This window comes from Bos taurus, chromosome 4 (genome assembly GCF_002263795.3).
Source record: "Bos taurus isolate L1 Dominette 01449 registration number 42190680 breed Hereford chromosome 4, ARS-UCD2.0, whole genome shotgun sequence".
Lineage (NCBI taxonomy): Eukaryota > Metazoa > Chordata > Mammalia > Artiodactyla > Bovidae > Bos > Bos taurus.
The window spans coordinates 64,275,862-64,301,594 of record NC_037331.1 but is presented as its reverse complement, the minus strand read 5'-3'; the positions used below and the strand labels follow the sequence as shown (position 1 = coordinate 64,301,594).

The window sequence follows — 25,733 nt, the reverse complement described above, 5'->3', positions numbered from 1 at the left end:
ATACAATTATGACGAAAGTGGAATACCATATGAAAAGAAAACACAAGAGACTTTTGAGAGAAGAGGCAAAACCAAATGATGAATAAGAACAGAGTCAACAGCCATCTGGGAAACCACACAAGAAGATCCCCCACTTCCTTTCAGGAGCCCGCAGCCCTCACATCTCTCACAACCAGAACTCTTCCCCCAGCAAGGGACGCTGAATTCATCCCCACCGCGTGCTTTTTCTCTGTGTGCTTATCTCCATGCTGCAACCTCCTCTGAAGCAAAAGACTCATTAATCCCATTCAAATTGCCAATATCAGTAAATTCTTTGCCTCAGCATTTAGATGCCAATACCAATTAAGTATCAACAGCAACTTAACTACTGATACAGTCCTCACTACATTCAGGAAATCCAGCCACAAGTCCAGTGAGCACTAATTCAAACACTTCTTCATCAATTCTAAGTAAGTGCAAAGAAATGAGGTAATTTTCGGGCCATGCTGACGATGCGTCCAACTGGACTGAAATCAATGCACACTCAAACAAGAAGGAACAAACTGAGCTGCAATCCACCAAACCTGAAGGATGTTTTCACCAAGGCTTCCGGGCTATCGAGCTGAGGCAATTCATCAGCAAGGATTTCCTCAGGTGGCCGAGGATCGTGGACAATTGTAGGCCGTGGCTTCTCCTTGACATTCCCCGTGAGCCCATCGATGAGGGAGTTCCACAGACAGTTCTGCGACTTAGACCCTGAAGCACGAGGGGAAAAATAAAAGGATGCAGGTGAGTTACCAACCAACTCCATGTCCTGCCTTGCCCAACTCAGGATTTTCAAAAGCAGAGCAGTAACACTGACATATTTTTCATGATCTGCACCAACATCGGAGGGCTCCAAAAGATTTTAACTTATGGAGTAACCAGGATTTTTTAAATTTATATACAAAAATAGGTTCATACTCGTGAGTATCTTAACAGACAGCTAAGTATTACGAATATATATTCTGTTTCATTTCAGTGGTAATCAACTCTAACTCCTGACAGTTGTCAGTATTCACTGATATGTCTATTCAGCAATTGGAAGTATACACAGGACTACCGTTTTAGAGAACAGTAGGATGTTCAGACGTCTTCTCAGGTGGCACTAGTGGTAAAGAACCGCCTGCCAATGCAGGAGACGTAACAGGTGCAGGCTCAGTCCCTGGGTCGGGAAGATCCTCTGGAGAAGAGCATGGCAACCCACTCCAGTGTTCTTGTCTGGAGAATCCCATGGACAGAGGAGCCTACAGTCCATGGGGTCACAAAGAGTTGAACACGACTGGAGCAACTTAGCATGCATGCACGCAGGATGTTCAGACACAAGTCTCCCCATGAATTTATCTTGCCCAAGACCCAAGTTTCAAACCTCTAGTCTATGGAGACAGCCACACCAAAGAGAGCCAGAACCCACTATAGGCAGGTTCATTCTTCTGGAAGCTCAAGACTCAAGGAAAACGACACTGAACGTTAATCAATATCCTACCCTAGAAACACTCCAAACATACGAGATGAACATTCAAGGCAGACATGAAGTAGGTACAGTGCCACAAATTACGGTCCGATCAGCCAGGTAGTCAAGGTCAATATCAACAATGATAAGTTATACGGATATCAGGTACCCTTGATATGACGGATTGAAAGTGGCACTTTAACCCACAATATAGAACCCCATGTATTAAGCATGTTTCTAGCTTTCGTAGGCTGTTCTGTAAGACACCTGTGTTACATGCATACCCCAGACACGCTCTGTTCTGGAAAACCAGATCACATCCCTGAGCCACCCTGCCTTGGCCTCCTCCCTCCCTCGTCTCCCCCCGCCCCAATTCTCCAAGAAGAGTCCCCTTCCCAGGGGTATGCTTTTCAGAAACAAACTAACCAAACCAGAGTCCACAGCATGACACTTCCCGTACCAAGTTTCCAAGTCCTAAGCCACTACCCACCCGCCCCGATGACCCAAGACAGGTAGCAGACAGCTAGGGACAGTCCCTATGCCCCAGAGCCCACGGACATTATTCAGACTAGCCAATCCTAAGCCTGCTCACCCGGCAGAACCAGTCCTTACTGCAGAAACCACACAAAGACTCCTGCCCAGCGTCCCTTCCTCCCTCTGCCTCACACCAACCCCAGTGCTTCCAGCGCGGCCTCTGCGGTATAACATGTACTCCCTCTTGGGGGACCTGTGAAGATCAACAAACTATCTTTTCAATGGCAGTCATCCTCTGGCCTTGTCATACCTAAATAATCATAAAGCCTATTAAAACAATCTAGTTATAGGGAAAACATTAGGCAAATCTCAACTGAGAGACATTCAGCGAAACATCTGACCAGTATTCCTCAAAACTAGTAAGCTTATCAAAAAACAGGGAAAGTCTGAAAACCTGGAACCACCTAGAAGAACCTAAGAAGATTTGATAACTAAATGTGGTATCCTCACCGGCTCCTGAAACTCAGAAAGGATATTAGGAAAAACTAAGGAAATTTCAATCAAGCATGTACATTAGTTAATAATGATGTATTATCAATTTTGGTTCATTAATTGTGACAAACATACCATACTCATATAAGAGCTTAAAAATAGGGGAAACTGAAAGGGGATATATGGGAACTCTTTGTACCATCTTTGCAAATTCTCTATAAATCTAAAAATATTATAAAATTAAAATTTATAGAAATATAAATAAATATTTAAAATAAATAATAAAAATCATTATTAGTTTAAAAGTCTATGAGCAAGTAATTTTTTTAGAGACTGAGGGCATGACTATTATCATTACCCAATTACCATTGGTCAATGCTGGTTACACTCCGCTCAGAGGAAAGAAAACCTTTATCTTTGCATAGATATAATGTCAGGTCTCCAAGTCATGCACCCATGGAACTGTGTCCATGCAGAGGGAGTTGGCTTTTCCTACCCGATCCATGCAGAAGAAGGACATTTTTGTAATTCATGCAAAGACTCATTATGAGGAAATGTGCGTGGAGGAATAAGGAGCAGTTTCAGCTAAAGTAAAATGCATGTGATGGGTGGGGTAGAGAATAGATCTGTATGCTCACAGGAACGTCTCCCTGACCAGCCATCCACAGCCCTCAACATAAGAAATCACCACAGTTTACTGTGCCTGAAGGCTGTCTCTGCAGTTAAGAGCAAAAGAACTTTACACACAGAAGGGAGCATCTCACAAGGATTCCTGAACCTTCACCAAGGACACACATGAATCCAAAAACAATCTTTTTTAAAACTTTTTTTTTAATGTATTAATTTTTGGCTGTGCTGGGTCTTCATTGCTGAGCTTTTTTCTAGTTGCGGTGAGTTGGGGGCTACTCTCTACTGGTGGTGTGCGGGCTTCTCACTGCAATGACTTCTCTTGTTGCGGAGCACGGGCTCTAGGACACATGGGCTCAGTAGTTGCAGCTCCCTGGCTCTAGAACACAGGCTAAATAGTTGTGGCCCATGGGCTTAGCTGCTCCATGGTATCTGGGATCTTCCTGGACCTGGGATCGAACCCATGAATCCTGAATTGGTAGGCAGACTCTTAATCACTGAACCACCAGAGAAGTCCTGCAAACAACTCTGTTAATGACCATGGTCACAGCTGACCTCTTGGCGGGTGTCTCACAACCAAACTGCTTCTGTGTCAATCAGGAGAAAAGTAAAGCACATTAAGGGCAAGAAACAGAACCCTCAAACTCCTGAAATACATGACAGCTTTTCCTAAAAGCTGCTTAAAAGTCCTCAACACATATCTTAAGAAGATCTGGACCTATTAATGCAGGTCTGGTCCTATGTTAACAAAGTTCTGGTTCTAGGAGAGAGATAAAAAGCAGCAGCCTGTTTTCTTAAATTTGACCTAACTGAAGCCGTACAATAAACTCCCCACCCATTCCCTGCATTCTTTCATTTATTCATTCAATATGTATGTGCGTGCTCAGTGGCTTAGTCGTGGTCTGACTCTTTGTGACCCTATGGACTGTAGCCCACCAGGCTCCTGAGTCCTGGAATTTTCCAGGCAAGAATACTGGAGTGGGTTGCCACTTCCTCCTCCAGGGGATCTTCTCAGCCCAGAAAGCAAATCCACATCTCCTGCATTGGCAGGCAGACTCTTCACCACTGTACCACATGGGAAGCCCATTCATTCAATAGACACATTTTGATTTCCCTCAATATGCCAGGTTCCACTCTGGGCTCTAGAAATAGAAAAATGAATGAGACTGGTTCCCTTGGGATGAATCAGCCCATATGCAATTACAATAAATAGGCAGATTCCTAGATGTGAGATGTATAAATACCTACTTATTACATTCTTAGGTCTTCGGTTGTTTGCAGACAAATGCTTTCCTAAATGTTATAGGTATGCTCATCACATTAATATAAAGGTGTTCCCCCTATCCAAAAAACACCACCTATAAAGTACTAGGAATTGGTATTTTAATAAATCTTCCAATCATCTTGTGAAAGGCATAACTACATGGCATAGTTTCCTCATGCTAAAAGTATTAATTCTTAAGTGCATAGTTATAACACACGAAAATTTTATAACTTATTTTGACATTTCCTCATTTTTTAATATTCTGGGAAACTTAAATGGAAGTGGCCTGTTTCTCTTGACCTTTGAGAGTCCAGAGAACAATTACTCTCTTGGGATAGTCTTTGATTTCTTTTTTGTTTTGTTTTGGTTTTTAACTTAAAAAGGCAGAGTGGATAGTTTTTGCTCAAAAAAAGAGAAAAAAATGTTGGGATCCAGCAATTCAGAGGACATTCCAGTTGGGAAGTGTGCAAGAGTCTAGAATTGGATGGTCAGCCAAAACACAAACTGGCCGTGAGAAAATGAGGGATTTGGAAAAGCTTACTGATAATGAAGGAGAAATGGGTGAATTTAAGAGATGTAGAATCAGTAGGATTTGGTAATTGGGTGTAGAGGATGAAGAAGAGGGAAGTAGCAAGATGAACTGAGGTTTCTGCTTAAGCAGCAAGGTAGACTGTGATGCCATTAGAAAATGCTGAAGGTGGAGCAGTTCATGGGCCTAGAGTTGAATCGTGTTCTGCAAAGTTGCATTTCAAGATAGAAAATATAAGCAAAGATCTCCTCCATATTCATGAAGAAGAAGCACACAGATGATGACTATGTGATTCAAATAAGAATACTCTTATTTCAGCAAGTACTTCTATCGTGACTGAGATAAGAAAACTTTCATAGCATGATAACATAGGGGGAAAAATTACCCTTCTCACTGAACCCAAACAATAATTTAAAAAACTAAAATAATAATAAACGTTTTAGAGAAGGGCAATACCAAAACCCCAGCCCTGTCCTGGAGTGTTCCAGCCATTATCTGACTTGATAAAAGCTGTAATTTAAGTAGAACTTGGGCTCCATCCACAAGGATCTAATTATAACAGCTCATTAGTGTCTTATCATCTATAACCTGGCCCTACGGCACAAACCCAAGGGAGATCCAGGAAGCTGGCATAACGTAAAGCATTATGAGGAGAATTTTGCTATTATCTGTTTTAATCTCTTTCTGAAGGTAAATTTTTGACAACAGTCTACTTTAGGTGAACAACACAGCACAAAATTGGAAGGCTTCAAAACAGTGGCTATGCCTGGGGCACGACTCTACTGATAACACGCCAACCATCCACAGAAGGGGATGTATTCATATTTTTGTGACGCCAACACTCCAGGAAAGTATGGAGCACTCAGAGCTCTGTCAGATGCTTCAAGACATATGGAAACTTTTATTACACCACCCTTGCTCTCAAAAAACTTTGGAGAGGCAGAAAAATGCAAGGCAGCCTTGACTGCTTCAGACTAGAGCCAGGCTTTTGAAAAATGAATTGGTTTTCCCCTACCCCTCCCCAATAAACATGGTCGAGAGAAATGGTTCAAGACTTTGAAATGGACAAAAAAGTTCGGTGGGCATCCCATCTAGTTCCTTTTTGAACTCCACGAGAAGGGGAGAGAACTTCTCCTCTGATTCTCCACAAATGTGGGCAGAGCCATCTCCAGGGACACTGGAATGGTCTGCTCTGGCAAAATGAAAAATAAAAACTCCCCTGCTCTAATTTATTTTCAGTTGACTTTGAAAGCATGAAAATTCCTTCTGACTAAGTAGAAGCAAAAACATGGAAACAGAGTCACACAGGTCTCTCTCAATAACATCAAAAACCCCATGAGGGAAATCATAGATAAAATAAGCCTTCAGGGTACCAAAAATACTGTGGCTCAGGTGTAGGAGATGAGCAACTCCATTCAGCCCACTCCATCTCATCTGCTTCTGCTCACTCCACTCCCCTCCCCTCCCCGTTCCAGCTTTCGTCTCTCCTTTGACTTGTTCCTGACTCTTATCAAATGCCTATAACCTCCTCCTTTCCTGTTATACCCCCTCCACCCCTGCCATAAATCTTCTTTCTTCACAAAGACAACTTTTTGTGTACCCTATGAACACTTCAGATCTCTTATAAACCTTCCAGAATCACAAAGTCAGCATCCACACCATTGAGTTTATCAGAAGAACAAGTGCTCAGATCCAGACGTAACCAACATTTGTTCAGTAATTGCTGTGTTCTGGGCATTGTCATGACACCTTCACCAGCATTATTTCATTTAATCATCAAATCAACCCACAGGATGTATTACTGAAACATTACTGAACACTAAGACATTAAGACTCCAAGAGAGCAAATCACCTAGATCACAGAGAAGACACAAATTGCTCTGATCCAAAACCCTCATTCTCCTAATCCAGGGCTCAGAGTGGTACACCACACTGTATTTTATTTGTGAGTCAATAAACACACACATAGTGTAGACCCAGCAAAATGCTCTGCATTTTTTACTATGAAAAAGATATCCCTTTACATAAGGATAAAGATACATCCCATCTGACACTAGAGAGAACCTTCTGCATGCTTGCTTCCCTGGTGGCTCAGACAGTAAAGAATCTGCCTGCAATGCAGAAGACCCAGTTTCGATCCTTGGATTGGGAAGATCCTCAAGTAAGGAAGATCCCCTGGAGGAGGGCATGGCAACCCACTCCAGTATTCTTGCCTGGAGAATCCCATGGGCAGAGGAGCCTGGCGGGCTACAGTCCATGCGGTCGCAAAGAGATGGATACAACTGGGTGATTTTCGCTACCTCACTTTAAAGGAGGTTCAGGCTGCAGGGAGACATGAATAATGCAAGATGAGTCTAATGGGTTAAGAAAAGACAAGAAGGCAAGAAAGTGAGAAGACTCTAAATCCAAAATAACTACAGATTCATTTCAAAGTGTGTCTAATGATGGCAGCTTGATAAACTGCTGGCAGGAGGAGCCCAAGGTGATGTGGTAATATCATTTAAATCTGACAAGTGACTTATCAACTTGGTTCCTAATAAAAAAAAATACACAAGCAGTATGCTGGCAGAAGGCTGAGAAGTTAGAGTCCTACAAAAAGAGAGAGAGAGAGAGAGATTTAATTCTCCAGAAAGGTGGTGAAAGAAAAAAAAACCTTGAAAACCTTCAACAGTTCTCAAAATATCTGTGACATGGCATTTGTAGACATTCTCTCCTTTTGGGAGTATAAGGCTCCTAAAATTCCCAGGGAATAGAAAAAGTGGGGCTGGAGTACAGAGGTCCGGAATGAAGCTAATAAAGCCCAGTTGCTCACTAAAATAAAATGCTACTGATGCTGTGGAAGGCAAAGGATTAATAATGTTTTGAATACCTTTAAATCAGTTACACAGGTACTGCTCTATTATTTTCAACATACTAAGTCTTGGTGTTATAAACATTTCACAAATTCTATCTACTGTAATTTCAAAGAGATTGGAAAATTTAATTCCATTTCAGATATCATACACACTGAGGTTGGGGGGGTGGGCAGCAGCAAAATATAATAATACGACTTGATCTGTGATGACATATTCTAAATTCTCAAATATGTGAGGATTTATTTCTGAGTTATCATATTAAATTAACCTTTTTTAACAACCAAATCACATTATTTTCCTTATTTTAACTTTATATCTATCTGATAGTGCAAGACCTCCTCCTTTATTTCGGCTTCTCAAGTTCAAAAAGAGACATGTCTATAGAATTTTCTGTTGTAGTTTTATTATAAATTTTCTTTTATAAGCTAGTTGTCTGGGTGATTGTTGCAAGAAATAAAATATTTAATGGTAATGACTTTACCATCTATTGAGATGATCATGTGTTTTTTCTTCTCTCTCTTTCTCTCTACCTCTCTGTCTCCCTCTCATCTATGGATGTGTTAAATTAGTAGCAAAATAAGAGAAGGAAAAAAAAAGAAAAAGCCCTATTTTCCAGATGGAATCAAGTTTCCTCTAGGGAACTTTGTGGTGAAAATATCTTGATATCACAGAAGTTGGTTGGAGGAGGGAGAAACAACAAAGAAAGAGTTAAATTATTCTTCATTCAAAATGAACAGAATTTAGAGAAGGGCAAGAACAAAAGAGAGGGGGAAAAGAAGAGGAGAGAGAGAAGGCAGAGCAATACAGCTGCAATCATATTTTGCAAAAATAAGTGAAGAACTTTCAAAGAACCTAGAAGTCTGACATCCATGCTTATGTTAAGTGAAATGGCAATCCACTCCAGTGTTCTTGCCTGGAGAATCCCAGGGACGGGGCAGCCTGGTGGGCTGCCGTCTATGGGGTCGCACAGAGTTGGACACGACTGAAGCGACTTAGCAGCAGCAGCATGTGGAACTGCAGTGTAACCGCCACTCTGTAAGAGTAAATATCTCACACACAGGTTGCTTTGCAAAAATGATATTGGGGAGAGAATTCAAAAACTGTCTTTTGTTGTCTGGAAAAGAGTAAGTCGACATCCGCAAGACAGAAAGTGTAGGAAAAAATTCAACAGACAGGAAAAGATAGTCAGAGATAATAAGAAGAAATGTAGAGAAACCCCTGAAAAATCCACTGATTGAATTTTAGAGATTGAAACAGATGTGGGGTGAGGATTTGAGATAACCATGTATTGGTCTTAAAAGTCGTGTCTATACGACATCTGAAATATACTCTAAAATGTTTCTTAATACTTAAGCCACCTTGCATTACTCAAATAATGCATTCTACTTGGTCATATTGTATTGTTATTGTACTATACTTAAGAGATTTGCATTACTAGAAGTCTATTTAAGACTTTTTTGCATATTATATACATAAAGGAAATTAGCCACTAATTCTTTCTCTTACGTAGTCATTATCATGGGAATAATCTATTCCCTGATATCTGAATAAAACTGCCTATAAAACTCTTTGGATCCAAAGTATCTCTAGCAAAGTCATCATTTTACAAACTTTTGAATGTCTTTTTTTGTTATAGTTGCACTGAGAATATTTATTTCTTCAGAAGTCAATATATCCCTTTAGAAACTGCCATTTTGTAGAAATATTCAATTCAGTTAGCATGGATTCCTATGACATTTTGTATCTTAATCTTCACCTATACAATAATAATAAGAGGATAAGATGGTTGAATGGCATCATTGACTCAATGGACATGAGTTTGAGCAAGCTCTAGAAGTTGGTGATGGACAGGGACGCCAGGCATGCTGCAGTGCATGGGGTTGCAAAGAGTCAGACACAACTGAGCAGCTGAACTAACTGATATATTAATAGTTTTGAGTATTTCTTCACTTATTTATTTTCTTTTCTGTTCACCTTCCAGAAATGTTTTTTCCAATATGGTAGTCATTATTCATATGTGGTGACTAAATTTAGATCAATTAAAATTGAATAAAATTATATTCAGTTCAGTTCAGTCAGTCAATCATGTCCGACTCTTTGCGACCCCATGGACTGCAGCACGCCAGGCTTCCCTGTCCATCACCAATTCCCGAAGCTTGCTCAAACGCGTGTCCATTGAGTCGGTTATGCCATCCAACCATCTTATCCTCTGTCATCCCCTTCTCCTGCCTTCAAACTTTCCCAGCATCAGAGTCTTTTCAAAAGAGTCAGCTCTTCACATCAGGTGGCCTAAGTGTTGGAGTTTCAGCTTCAGTATCCGTCCTTCCAATGAATATTCAGGACTTATTTCCTTTAGGATGGACTACTTTGGCCTCCTTGCAGTCCAAGGGACTCTCAAGAGTCTTCTCCAACACCACAGTTCAAAAGCATCGAGGTGCTCAGTTTTCTTTATAGTCCGACTCTCACATCCATACATGACTACTGGAATAACCATAACTTTGACTAGATGGACCTTTGTTGCTTTTTAATATGCTGTCTAGGTCAGTCATAGCTTTTCTTCCAAGGAGCAAGCATCTTTTATGGCTGCAGTCACCATCTGCAGTGATTTTGGAGCCCCCAAAAATAAAGTCCCTCACTGTTTGCATTGTTTCCCCATCTATTTGCCATGAAGTGATGGGACCAGATGCCATGATCTTAGTTTTCTGAATGTTGAGCTTTAAGCCAGCTTTTTCACTTTCCTCTTTCACTTTGATCAAGAGGCTCTTTAGTTCATCTTCGCTTTCTGCCATAAGGGTGGTGTCATCTGCATGTCTGAGATTATTGATATTTCTCCCAGCAGTCTTGATTTCAGCTTGTGCTTCATCCAGTCCAGCATTTCTCATGATGTACTCTGCATATAAGTTAAATAAGCAGGGTGACAATATACAATCTTGATGTACTCCTTTCCCGATTTGGAACCAGTGTGTTGTTCCATGTCCAGTTCTGACTGTTGCTTCTTGATCTATATACAGATTTCTAGGGATTAGATCTGATAGACAGAGTGCCTGAAGAACTATAGACAGAGGTTCGTGACATTGTACAGGAGGCAGTGATCAAGACCATCCCCAAGAAAAAGACATGCAAAAAGGCAAAATGGTTGTAGATGAGGCCTTACAAATAGCAGTGAAAAGAAGAGAAGTGAAAAGGAAAGATATACCCATTTGAATGCAGAGTTCCAAAGGACAGCAAGGAGAGATAAGAAAGCCTTCCTCAGTGATCAAAGATTTCTTTCCTCTGTATCAAAGAAATAGAGGAAAACAACAGAATGGAAAAGACTAGAAATCTCTTCAAGAAAATTAGAGATACCAAGGAACATTTCATGCAAAGATGGGCACAATGAAGGACAGAAATGGTATGGATCTAACAGAAGCAGAAGACATTAAGAAGAGGTGGCAAGAATACACAGAAAACTAAACAAAAAAGATCTTTATGACCCAGATAATCACGATCGTGTGATCACTCATCTAAAGCCAGGCATTCTGGAATGCAAAGTCAAGTGGATCTTAGGAAGCATCACTATGAACAAAGCTAGTGGAGATGATGGAATCCAGTTGAACTATTTCAAATCCTGGAAGATGATGCTGTGAAGGTGCTGCACTCAGTATGCCAGCAAATTTGGAAAACTTAGCAGTGGCCACAGAACTGAAAAGCCAGTTTTCATTCCAATCCCAAAGAAAGACAATGCCAAGGAATGCTTAAAATTATATTCAGTATCTTATAATAACCTACAGTAGAAAAGAATCTGAAAAAAGTATATATGTAAGTGTAGATGATTTACAATGTTGTGTTAATTTCAGGTGTCCAGCATAGTGATTCAGATATACCTGAATCACTGAAAGTAACACAACACTGTAAATTAACTATCAGTTCAGTTCAGTCACTCAGTCGTGTCCGACTCTTTGCGACCCCAAGAATCGCAGCACGCCAGGCCTCCCTGTCCATCACCAACTCCCAGAGTTCACTCAGACTCACATCCATCGAGTCAGTGATGCCATCCAGCCATCTCAGCCTCTGTCGTCCCCTTCTCCTCCTGCCCCCAATCCCTCCCAGCATCAGAGTCTTTTCCAATGAGTCAACTCTTCACATGAGGTGGCCAAAGTACTGGAGTTTCAGCTTCAGCATCATTCCTTCCAAAGAAATCCCAGGGCTGATCTCCTTTAGAATGGACTGGTTGGATCTCCTTGCAGTCCAAGGGACTCTCAAGAGTCTTCTACAACACTACAGTTCAGAAGCATCAATTCTTCGGCACTCAGCCTTCTTCACAGTCCAACTCTCACATCCATACATGACCACAGGAAAAACCATAGCCTTGACTAGACGAACCTTTGTTGGCAAAGTAACATCTCTGCTTTTGAATATGCTATCTAGGTTGGTCATAACTTTCCTTCCAAGGAGTAAGCATCTTTTAATTTCATGGCTGCAATCACCATCTGCAGTGATTTTGGAGCCCCCACAAATCAAGTCTGCCACTGTTTCCACTGTTTCCCCATCTATTTGCCATGAAGTGATGGGACTGGATGCCATGATCTTCGTTTTCTGAATGTTGAGCTTTAAGCCAACTTTTTCACTCTCCACTTACTTCAGTTAAAAATCTAAATTTAACAAAATTAAAAATTCACTTCCTCAGTTGCACCAGTCACACCTCAGATGCATAACAGACACATGTGACTCGTAGCTACTGCATTGGATAGTGCCAATATAAAACATTCTATCATCACAGGCTTTCTGTGAGTGCCAGAATGGGGAGTGCCATTCTCAAGGTTACTTTTGTTGCCTTAAGGAGCTGGCTCATGAATCAATACATTCTACTGCTTTTCTCATTTCTAACTCATTTGTTTTTGCTTTTAGGTTTATATTTTCATTCCCTCTACTTTGAGTAAGTTTATATTCCTCTGTTTTCCCTAATTTTTTTTTTCAGCAGAGTATTTGTGTCTATAGCTTTGGTACAAGTCACCAATTTTGGCATGCCAACTTCCAATTGACTGTCCTTTCTAAGAAGACTGCAATGAAATTTTTTATTTTCTTTTTTGACTCAGAAGTTGACTGTTTCTGAAAACGTATTTCAAATGGTTAAAGTATTTTGGTTGTTGTCATGTAAGCTTCTCAGCTTTTCTTCTTTCTTCCATTTTCTTTTTTGCTTTGTTCCTTTTTTTCTTTCCTTAATTGATTTTTTCTGTTTACTTTCTAGATTTTATAACAATATAGTCAGAGATTATGCTCTATGTAATCAAATCTTGCTTTAGGTTATTTAGTGATGTGCATCAGTCATCCAACACAGGGTAACTTTTGTAACTATTTCATGGGCACTTTATTTAAAGAAAAGATTCACTCTATGTGCAGAAAAAAAGATATACAGCTATCACATCTGCATTGTGGACTACAACCTTTATCAATAGAAAATGACTCAGCTCTTTATTCTGCTTTTCATAAAATTCAACACTGCCATAGCTATCTCCTTTTTCCTTGTGCTTGCCTGAAACATTCTTGCTTATCATTTTTTTGTTTTAGTTTTGCCTTTTGAAATAATGCTGTTGTTGAATTGCCCAGTCACGTCCTACTCTTCGTGATTCCATAGACTGCAGCACTTCAGACCTCCCTGTCCCTCACCATCTCTCAGAGTTTGCCCAAGTTCATGTCCATTCCATTGGTGATGCCATCTAGCCATTTCATCCTCTGAGGCCCTCTTCTCCTTCTGCCCTCAATCTTTCCCACCATCAGGGTCTTTTCCAATGAGTTGGCTGTTTGCAGCAGGTGGCCAAAATATTGGAGCTTCAGCTTCAGCATCAGTCCTTCCAATGAGTATTCAGGGTTGATTTCTTTTAAAATTGACTGGTTTGATCTCCCTGCTGTCCAAGGGACTCTCAAGAATCTTCTACAGCACCACAGTTCAAAGGCATCGATTCTTCAGTACTCTGCCTTCTTTAAGGTCCAGGTCTCACAACTGTACATGACCACTGGAAAGACCATAGCCTTGACTATACGGACCTTTGTCAGCAAAGTGATGTCTTTATTTATTGAAATAATACATAGTTGTAATAATTGGAAAACTATGATAGTTATCTTTAAATTTAAAAATATACATTCTTATATATTCTTTTTCTCTTATTATCTTACTGTCAACATCAATAACAACCCAGTTGCTATTACTCCTGCCTGTATGAAATTATTAAATTAGCCTTCCTGGCCATTGAACTCATTCTCTGTCATGACCCACACTCTGTCTGTGGAGTGTGTTTCTCTCTGAATAAATCCACTTCTTACCTATCACTTTGTCTCTCACGGAATTCTTTCTATAATGAGACATCAAGAACCTGAGCTTTATTAGGTTCTGAAACCCAGGTCTGTGATCTTAGTAATAATCCTCCCACTTATTAGCCTATGACATTACTCAGCCCATGAAAGCTAACTATGCCACATTTTGAGGCCACTGCACTCACCCTCTGCAATGGCCCACACTCTGTCTGTGAAATGTACTTCTCTGTGACTAAATCCACTTCTTACCTATCAACAACAACAACAAAAAGGTAGCCTTCCAATTCTTCTATTCTCTTTCACTGATGTTATACGAATTTTTATAGTTTGTTTCTAAATTGATATTTTAATATTAAGAAGTTCCACTGCTAAGAACTCTGTTGAACATTACGTGTTGCCTTCCAACTTTGTTTATCCTTAACTTTGGACTTAGGATACACTGACCTGGTTTTGGTGCTCACAGTTCTTTAACATAATAATTTATCATCTACAGCAGCACTGTCCAACACAGAGAAGCCATGTGTATAATTTTAAATTTTCTGGTAGCTATATTTATTAAAGTCAAACAGGTAAAATTAACTCAATAAATTATATTCTTTAAGTCAGTAAATCCAAAATATTATATTTAAACAAGTAATCTATATAAAATGATTAATGGGATTCTTACATTATTCCTTTTTTCTTTAAAACCCAATGTGTATTTTATACTTACAGATCTCAAAATTAGCCACATTTCAGGTGCTCAACAGTTATATTTTATGAAACAGGACAGCTCTACAGAATTTACTTTGATTCATGTTTCAGTTGGCTTAAGTACATCCTCAAATAACTCTTTTCAGGAAAGACATGTTGGTTAACGAGATACACATGAACAACAGCTTAGGTACAGACTTACTGAATTTTACATTAAACTTGGAACAATTTCTCAATTATCTTCTACTATTTATATGCTGTAAAAGGGAATTAGGAACCAAGCTGATAGTGGTTGCTTTTCCTTTGCAGGCAGACATTTTTCTTTATCTTTGTATCTCAAAAAATTTGCTAGTATATATGTAATTGTGGATTATGTTCATTGATTTTTAAATTTTTTTCTGGAACACAAGCCCTTTCAATATGCAGACTCAAACCTTACTTTTTTCTGTTCAGGCAAGCTGGCTTCAACTTTATCTTTGATTACTTCTTCTGTACCAATTGAGTGGCTTCAGAATCAAAATATCTATGATTCATTAATTTGTTTAGGTTGTTTCTTTCTCTGACCTCCTACTACTATCTTTTCTCATTTTCAGTTCATCCCTTTCATCTGTAGTCTGCTGCTGCTAAGTCACTTCAGTCGTGTCCGACTCCATGAGACCCCATAGACGGCAGCCCACCAGGCTCCCCCGTCCCTGGGATTCTCCAGGCAAGAACACTGGAGTGGGTTGCCACTTCCTTCTCCAATGCATGAAAGTGAAAAGTGAAAGTGAAGTCATTCAGTCACATCCGACTCTTCGAGACCCCATGGACTGCAGCCTACCAGGCTCCTCCGTCCATGGGATTTTCCAGGCAAGAGTACTGGAGTGGGGTGCCATTGCCTTCTCCTGTAGTCTAACACACCGTTTCTCAAGTTTGTCTTCCAATCACTGATGAAAATCTTTCCAGGATCATTTCTATAATTCAGCATAGAAGATTTTAATTCCTATGTTTCATATTTACTTTCTTTGCATTGTTACTTTTGCATCTCAACTAAAAATCAGCCTGCTCTTCTTCTTAACAGCTTTCTGCTCCTATCATAGGGACTGTGTCTTTTTGCCTCTTCTGGAGAATGCAAAATAGCGTTTACATTTTTTCTTTTAGTTTCTATATTAAATCATTTTTCAGAAGTCTACTTTTTCCCTAAGTCTTTAGGATGATGCTTAATTTCCCTAGTTCTTCATAATTTGGTTGGGGGGGTGACCGTAGTTTAACCATTCTGGAATGCAAAAAGGTGATATAGAACTTGTTTCCTAAAAGGCAAGGCACGTAGGTCACTCTAGGTTTCATTCACTAATCTACCTGGGCTGCCCTGTGGCTCAACAGGTAAAGAATCCGCCTGCAATGCGGGAGACCTGGGTTCAATCCCTGGATTGGGAAGATCCCCCGAGAAGGAAATGGCTACCCACTCCAGTATTCTGGCCTGGAGAACTCCATGGACTGTATAGTCCATGGGGTCACAAAGAGTCGGACACGACTGAGTGACTTTCAATTATCTGGGCTGCCACATAAACTCAGCCGAAAGAACCAAGAGTTAAGACTGACATTCATATGCAACAGCTAGTTTTCACAAAAGTAATACATAACCCAAGCCTAAAGAGAACAGTAAGAACAGTGCCCAACCTGCTTCAAAGCAAAGCCTTGCATTTGTCTTTACCCAGTTGATGGGCACAGCTCCTACATAATTTTCAAAGTCTATTTAGAAATTCATCTGGTGCAGTGGATCACTACAGAGTGAGACCATCAATTCCAAGAGGAAATGTCTCGATTATTCTTTGCCACACATCAAAAGGATGAGCCTGTTCAGCAGAGTAATGATGTAGACAAGATTAAAAGGAGACTGTTTTCAAGAACTTTGACAGCATGCATTTAGTATGCTAATTAAAAGAGAAACTTTATCTATTAAGAGTGAAGTCTACTTGACAAACACTTTGTTAATGGTTAGGGTAACTTGGAAGTTTGAGAATTAGAAGAGAGTATTTTTTTAAATTTTTCTATAATTTAGACTACCACTAATTCAGACACCACCACCACCACCCCATAATTGAGTAAAATTTTTCAATGCATAACTACCTTGAAGTATGCTAATGTCTGCAAAGCATGCAAAAATCCAAGTCTTACCATCTGCTGGGTGATTCATTTGTAAATTTGCCTAGTATTCCTTTGGGAAGTTCCAGGATTGATTTTTTAATCTCATTATAAAAACCTGGTGGGAATGAATTCAGTCACTTTCAACACGTACGAAAGTATTCTGAGCACTCGGAACAATGTGCCACGTTCATCCTTGTTGTCTGTTTACTCACTAAGTCCCGTCTGACTCTTTGCTACATGTTTAAATAGTATGTATACTGTGATCAAAAATATGAATATGCGAAGTAATTGCTTGGAGATCTGGAGTTTTAATTGAGAGTTCCAGAAAAACAAGCATATTTATTAGTCACAGAGAAGAACTTCTCATTTTGGCCCAAACTAGCCACTGCTGGTAATAAAGTAAGAACAATGCATTGTCTGGCTCCTTTAGGGAAAGAACAGTGATCCACTCATGTTTACACTCCTGCACTCAAAATGTCCTTCAAGGTTAACTTTTTTTTATCTCCTCCTTAGATATCTGCTTCTGAGGCTGTAAAACTGTATTTAAAATATGAATGAATCTCTCATCAATCTTTTCTTCCATGTGTTTTAATTGTATCATGTAAGAGTTTTTAGCTTCTCACCCAATTAGCATCACATCTTGACCTCTCTTCTTATCCTGCCCTGTATTAGGGAACCTAGCTTCATAAAATTACTGACTTGGAACCTAAGCAATTCTTTCACAAGTTCCAAGAACTGCAGCTGCGAATATGAGAATTTCAACAGAGTCTCCAGGACTGTACAGTTGCAGGAGGAGTTGTTCATAGCTGAGTTTGCAGGATGATGTCCTTGGAATTGCACATTTCACAGTCCTATAGGCCATAGGTGTCCAGCCTGGGCTTCAACCCAAGACTTAGCCAGGGCCTAAAGACACTATGGCAGGAACCACTGAACTGTCAAAGGAGGGGGAGCAGACACAGTTCTTGGCACACAGTAGGTGTTCCATAAATATTTGTTGAAAAAGAAGGCATCACAGGAAGTTGTGACTGGAAAATCATGGGAGTCCTATAAGTTAAAATGCATCTGACTTCTTTCTAGTGAGGTAACTGACTTTGCATCCCTAAGAGCTGTCCAGGCAATGAGTGGGATTTCTCCCCTTGTTTGGAATTGTTACAGATCCAGAACATTCCCATTCACTCTGCTTTCAGTCAAACTGAACAAATATTTATTGAACATTTATTATACACTGTCTGGCAAGGCATAGTTTCTGCCTTCAAATGACCCAAATCTAGTAGAGAGACAGTCAATAAAAAGCTATTTATAGCTGTTGTTTTTTTCATCTTTTTTTTTTCAGTTGGAGCATAATTGTTTTACAATGTTGTGTTAGTGTCTGCTGTACAACAAAATGAATCAGCTATATGTATACATATATCCCCTCCCTCTAGAGCCTCCCTCCCATCCCTCATCCCACCCCTCTAGGTCATCACAGAGTTGCTTTTTAAAGTTTTTTTATTTTTTAATGGAAGGATACTTGCTTTATAGAATTTTGTTGTTTCCTGTCAAACCTCAATGTGAATCAGCCATAGGTATACCTATATCCCCTACCTTTTGAACCTCCCTCCCATCTCCCACCCCATCCCACCCCTCTAGGTTGATTCAGAGCCCCTATTTGAGTTTCCTGAGCCATACAGCAAATTCCCATTGGCTATCTATTTTACATATGGTGATGTAAGTTTCCATGTTACTCTTTCCACCCTCTCCTCCCCTCTCCCCATCTCCATAAGTCTATTCTCTGTGTCTGTTTCTCCACTGCTGCCCTATAAATAAATTCTTCAGTACCATTTTTCTAGATTCCATACATGTGTGTTAGAATACGATATTTATCTTTCTCACTTCACTCTGTGTAATAGGTTCTAGATTCATCCACTTCATCAGAACACATCAAATGTGTTCCTTTTATGGCTGAGGAATATTCCATTGTGTATATTTACCACAACTTCTTTATCCATTCATCTGTCAATGGACACTAGGTTGCTTCCATGTTCTAGCTATTGTAAACAGTGCTGCAATGAACAATCGTATACATGTATCTTTTTCAATTTTGGTTTCCTCAGAGTATATGCCTAGGAGTTGGATTGCTGGGTCATACGGTGGTTTTATCCCTAGTTTTTTAAGGAGTTTCCATACTGTCTTTCATAGTGGCTGTATCAATTTACATTCCCACCAACAGCTCAAGAGTGTTCCCTTTTCTCCACACCCTCTCCAGCATTTATTGTTTGTAGATTTTTTCATGATGGCCATTCTGACTAGTGTGAGGTGATATCTCATTGTAGTTTTGATTTGCATTTCTCTAATAATGAGAGATGTTGAGCATCTTTTCATGTGTTTGTTAGCCATCTGTGTGTCTTCTTTGGAGAAATGTCTGTTTAGGTCTTTTTCCCACTTTTTGATTGGGTTGTTTGCTCTTCTGGTATTGAGTTGTATGAGCTGCTTGTATATTTTGGAAATTAATCCTTTGTCAGTTATTTCATTTGCTATTATTTTCTCCCACTCTGAGGGCTGTCTTTTCACCTTGCTTATAATTTCCTTTGCTGTGCAATAGCTTTTAAACTTAATCAGGTCACACTTGTTTACTTTTGTTTTTATTGCCGTTACTCTAGGATGTAGGTCATAGAGGATCTTGCTTTGACTTATGTCATCAAGTGTTCTGCCTATGTTTTCCTCTAAGAGTTTATAGTTTCTGGTCTTACATTTAGGTCTTTAATCCATTTTGAGTTTATCTTTGTGTATGGTGTTAGGAAGTGTTCTAATTTCATTCTTTTACATGTGGCTATCCAGTTTTCCCAGCACCATTTATTGAAGAGGCTGTCTTTGCCCCATTGTATATTCTTGCCTCCTTTGCCAAAAATAAGGTACCCATAGGTGCATGGGTTTATTTCTGGGCTTTCTATCTTGTTCCACTGGTCTATATTTCTGTTTTTGTGCCAGTACCATACTGTCTTGATAACTGTAGCTTTGTAGTATAACCTGAAGTCAGGAAGTTTGATTCCCCCAGCTCCATTCTTTTTTCTCAAGACAGCTTTGGCTATTCAGGGTCTTTTGTGTTTCCATATGAATTGTGAAATTTTTTGTTCCAGTTCTGTGAAAAATGCCACTGGTAATTTGATAGGGATCACATTGAATCTGTAGATTGCATTTGGTAGTATAGTCATTTTCACAATATTGATTCTTCCTACCCAGGAACATGGAATATCTCTCCATCTGTTTATGTCATCTTTGATTTCTTTCATTGGTGTCTTATAATTATCTGTGTGCAGTTCTTTTGTCTCCTTGCTGCTGCTGCTGCTGCTGCTTCGTCACTTCAGTCGTGTCCGACTCTGTGCGACCCCATAGACGGCAGCCCACCAGGCTTCCCCATTCCTGGGATTCTCCAGGCAAGAACACTGGAGTGGATTGCCATTTCCTTCTCCAATGCACAAAAGTGAAAAGTGAAAGGGAAGTCACTCAGTCGTGTCTAACTCTTAGCAACCCCATGGACTGCATCCTACCAGGCTTCTCCGTCCATGGCATTTTCCAGGCAAGAGTACTGGAGTGGGTTGCCATTGCCTTCTCCGTTTGTCTCCTTAGGTAAGTTTATTCCTAGATATACAATTCTTTTCGTTGCAGTGGTGGATGTTGACACAGATGCAGAACACTGTCATCACCACCAGTATCCCTCATGCTGCCCATTTATAGCCTCACCCACTTCCACCCCACCACACTCCGTCTTTAACTCTCGGCAACCACTAATCTGTTCTCTGTTTATAATTTTGTCATTTCAAGAAAGCTGTACACGTGGAATTTATAACTTTGGGGGTTGGCTTTTTCGCTCAGCATCATCCTCTGGAGATTCATCCAGGTTGTTACATGTACCAATAGTTTGTTCTTTTTCTTGCTGAATAGTATTCCATGATATGAAAGTACCACATTCTGTTTAATCAACCACTGGATAAACACATCTGAGTTGTTTCCAACTTGACGTTATTATGGATAGAACTTTTATAAATATTCATGTACAGGGTTTTTAAATTGTAGTAAATGCACATAACATAAACGTTACCATCTTAATCACGTTTAAGTATACAGTTCAGTGGCGTGAAGTACATCCACATTGTTGTAAACCATCACCAGAAACCATCTCCAGAATTCTTTACATCTTGCAGAACTGAAGCTGTGTACCCATTAAACAGTATTCTCCCCTCTCTGAGTCCCTGGCATCCATGACTCCACTTTGTATCTCTATGACTTTGACTACTCTAGATACCTCATACAACTAGAATCACACAGCATTTATCTTTTTGTGATTGGATCATTTCGTTTAACATAAAGTCCTCAGGGTTCATTCATGTCACAGCATATGTCAGAATTTCCTTCCCTTTCATGAATGAATAATAATTCCACTGGATGTACTTACAATATTTTGTTTATCTATTCATCCATTAAAAAAACTAAAATCATAGCATCCGGTCCCATCACTTCATGGCAAATAGATGGAGAAACAATGGAAACAGTGAGAGACTTTATTTTCTTGGGCTCATAAATCACTGCAGATGGTGACTGCAGCCATGAAATTACAAGATGCTTGCTCCTTGGAAGAAAAGCTATGACCATCCTACACAGCCTATTAAAAAGTAGAGACATTACTTTGCCAACAAAGTTCTGTCTAGTCAAAGCTATGTCATGTACGGATGTGAGAGCTGGACTATAAAGAAAGCCGAGCACCGAAGAATTGATGCTCTTGAACTGTGGTGTTGGAGAAGACTCTTGAGAGTCCCTTGGACTGCAGAGAGATCAAAGCAGTCAATCCTAAAGGAAATCAGTCCTGAATATTCATTGGAAGGACTGATGCTGAAGCTCCAAAACTTTGGCCACCTGATGTGAAGAATGGACTCACTGGAAAAGACCCTGATGCTGGGAAAGATTGAAGGTAGGAGGATAAGGGGACAACAGAGGATGAGATGGATGGATGGTATCACCGACTCTATGGACATGAGTTTGAGCAAGCTCTGGGAGTTGGTGATGGACAGGGAAGCCTGGCGTGCTGCAGTCCATGAGGTTGCAAAGAATCGGACATGACTGAACGACTGAACTGACTGACTCATCCATTAACAGACATTTGGGTTGCTTCTACCTCTTAGTTATTCTGAATAATGCTGCTATGAACAAGAGAGTCCAAATATCTGTTCAAGTCCTTGTTTTCAATTCTTCTGGGTATATATCCAGAAGTGGAATTGCCTGGATCATATGGTAATTCTATTTTTAATATTTTGAGAGTCCACCAAAGTGCTTTCCACAGTGACTACACCATCTTATATTTCCATTAACATTGCACAAGTGTTTTAATTTCTCCACATTGTCGCCAACTCTTGTATCTTTTTTTTTCTTTTTCCTTTATACTTGCCATTCTAATAGAAGTAAGATCACATATACAAACTGTGTTTCCACAATATTTATGTGAATATTAACATATTTATGTGAATAATTATGTGAATTTTACGTGAACATTTATGTGAGTATTAACCTTCATTTCTCTGGGGTAAATTCCAAGGAGTGTAATTGCTGGATCACATGGTAGTTGTATATTAGTTTTTTTAAGTAACAGTCAAACTTTTTCAGAATAGTTGTACCACCAGCAATATATGAATGATGCAGTTTCTCTGCCAAATTTCTCATCAAATCCTCACCAGGATTTGATGTGGTCACTGTTTTTATTTTAGCCATTCTGCTAGGTGTATAATGGCATTCTCACTGTGGTTTTAATTTGCATTTCCCTAATGGCTAATGGTTTACGTATTGCTGAAGCCTGGAGAATTTTGAGCATTACTTTACTAGCGTGTGAGATGAGTGCAATTGTGCAGTAGTTTGAGCATTCTTTGGCATTGCCTTTCTTTGGGATTGGAATGAAAACTGGCAGAGGAACCAGAGATCAAATTGCCAACATCCGCTGGATCATGGAAAAAGCAAGAGAGTTCCAGAAAAACATCTATTTCTGCTTTCTTGACTATGCCAAAGCCTTTGACTGTGTGGATCACAATAAACTGTGGAAAATTCTGAAAGAGATGGGAATACCAGACCACCTGATCTGCCTCTTGAGAAATTTGTATGCAGGTCAGGAAGCAACAGTTAGAACTGGACATAGAACAACAGACCAGTTCCAAATAGGAAAAGGAGTACGTCAAGGCTGTATATTGTCACCCTGCTTATTTAACGAATATGCAGAGTACATCATGAGAAACGGTGGACTGGATGAAGCACAAGCTGGAATCAAGATCGCCGAGAGAAATATCAATAACCTCAGATATGCAGATGACACCACCCTTATGGCAGAAAGTGAAGAGGAACTCAAAAGCCTCTTGATGAAAGTGAAAGTGGAGAGTGAAAAAGTTGGCTTAAAGCTCAACATTCAGAAAACTAAGATCATGGTATCCGGTCCCATCACTTCACAGGAAATAGATAGGGAAACAGTGGAAACAGTGTCAGACTTTATTTTGGGGGGCTCCAAAATCACTGCAGATGGTGATTGCAGCCATGAAATTAAAAGACGCTTACTCCTTGAAAGGAAAGTTATGACCAATCTAGATAGCATATTCAAAAGCAGAGACATTACTTTGCCAACAAAGATCCGTCTAGTCAAGGCTATGGTTTTTCCTGTGGTCATGTATGGATGTGAGAGTTGGACTGTGAAGAAGGCTGAGAGCCGAAGAATTGATGCTTTTGAACTGTGGTGTTGGAGAAGACTCTTGAGAGTCCCCTGGACTGCAAGGAGATCCAACCAGTCCATTCTAAAGGAGATCAGCCCTGGGATTTCTTTGGAGGGAATGATGCTGTAGCTGAAACTCCGGTACTTTGGCCATCTCATGCGAAGAGTTGACTCATTGGAAAAGACTCTGATGCTGGGAGGGATTGGGGGCAGGAGGAGAAGGGGACGACAGAGGCTGAGATGGCTGGATGGCATCACTGATTTGATGGACATGAGTCTGGGTGAACTCCGGGAGTTGGTGATGGACAGGGAGGCCTGGTGTGCTGCGATTCATGGGGTCGCAAAGTCAGACACAACTGGGCAACTGAACTGAACTGAACTGAATGGTTAATGGGGCTTCCCTGGTGACTCAGATGGTGAAGAATCTACCTGCAGTGCAGGAGACTAGGATTCGATCCCTGGGTCAGGAAGACCCCCTGGAGAAGGGAATGGCAATTCACTCCAGTATTCTTGCCTGGAGAATCCCATGGACTTGCATGGAGAATCCCTCCTCCCAGAGGAGCCGGGTGAGCTACAGTCCATTCTGTCGCAAAGAGTAGGACATGAGTAAACAACTAAGCATGCACACATGCATACAACGGCTAATGATGTTGAATATTATTTCAAGTGCTTATCTGCCATCTGTATATCTTCTTTGGTAAATATGTTTCTTCATATCTTTTGGTCATACTCTAAAAGGACTGTTTACTTTTTTACTTTTGAGTTTTGAGAATTGTAGATATCAGAACTCTTGGATAGTAGCATTATTTGCAAATCTTTTCTGACTGTAGCTTATCCTTTCAATTTTTTAACAGAGTATTTGGCATAAGAAAGGTTTTATGTTGAGGAAGTCCAACTTATTCATTTTTTCCTGTTACAGGCAATGTTTTTGATAACAAGTCTTTCTTTTCTAGCCCTACACTCCAAATATTTTTTCTTGTTTTTTTCTGTTTATAGAACTACCTTTTACATTGAAGCCTATTTTTGTTTTTAAGTTTTGAAACATAGGTTGAAGTTGGAGTTTTTGCCTATGAATGACCAAATAGTCCAGTCCCCAAAACTCCAGCACCATTTGACTATATTATCTCCACATAATTACTTTTTAACTTTTGTCAAAAACCATTTGGGCATATTTGTATGGATCTACTTCTGGCTTCTCTATTGTGTTCCACTGATCTATAACTCTCTCCTTTCACCAGTACCACCAAGTCTTTATTTCTACCGCTATGTGCATGCTCAGTCACTTCAGTCATGTCTGACTCTTTGTGACCCTCTGGACTGTAGCCCACCAGGCTCCTCTGTCCACGGGATGCCCCAGGCAAGAATACTGGAATGGTTGCTGTGCCCTCCTCCAGGGGTCTTCCTGACCCAGGGATCAAATTTGCGTCTCTTTCGTCTCCTGCATTGGCAGGCAGGTTCTTTACCACTAGCACCACCTGGGAAGCCCTCCTATAGCTACACATTATTTTAAAATCAAATACGCTGATTCTTTGCACCTTGTTCCCTTTTTTAAGTTATGTTAACTGTTGTAGTTCCCTTGAGCTCTAAGGAAGAGAGGCAGATTTGTTATTGCTGGGAGACGGTGAGCACTCCAGCTCCTCATGTGATTTCCAGTAGCATCTGATAAGGATGGTGTCTGTATCATTTGTCATTTATGATGTGCTGGTTCAAACTTTGTGACATCAATCACTTCAACAGGGAAGAAGAAGGATGTTTCATTACCAACTGGAAGTGGAACTCCATGTTCCCCATTTGTTCTCCACTGATACCATGGTGGGGAAGGGGCCTCATTATTGGCCAGATCCCTACTTGGTCTTCTCTGAAACCACCATAGTGGGGTAGTCATGTGAGGCTAGACATTCAGTTCACCACTCCCAGCCACTGTTGGCAGCAGTAAGGATGAGGCCCAGTTTTTTCTGCACTGTTTGGCTGGAGTACAGCATCTAGCTAGCATCTAAAAGTTTTCTACCTTACTAGACTGTCCCTTCCCTGGTCCTTTGGATAGAGACAGCAGGGTTTAGGGGGGGGAGGTGCTTTTATTGTCTGGGTCTTTGGCATTTCCAGGTTTATGGCTTCTCCACCTCCAAGTATGAGATGTATAAGGCAAAAAGAAAACCCAGAAAACTCACCACTGTGTCATTCCCCAGGTCCCA

General features: G+C 40.2%; 1 protein-coding gene across 4 annotated transcripts in view; it reads right to left on the bottom strand.

Annotated features, from left to right (window-relative positions):
- The window catches only part of PDE1C (phosphodiesterase 1C), a 540,295-nt gene that overhangs the window by 415,893 nt on the left and 98,669 nt on the right, over positions 1-25,733 (bottom strand). For all 4 annotated transcript variants that reach the window (XM_024991087.2, XM_024991083.2, XM_024991084.2 and 1 more), the window contains exon 3: positions 564-735. In XM_024991087.2, the coding sequence (XP_024846855.1) occupies positions 564-735 (172 nt within the window). The remainder of the gene's footprint in view (positions 1-563; positions 736-25,733) is intronic.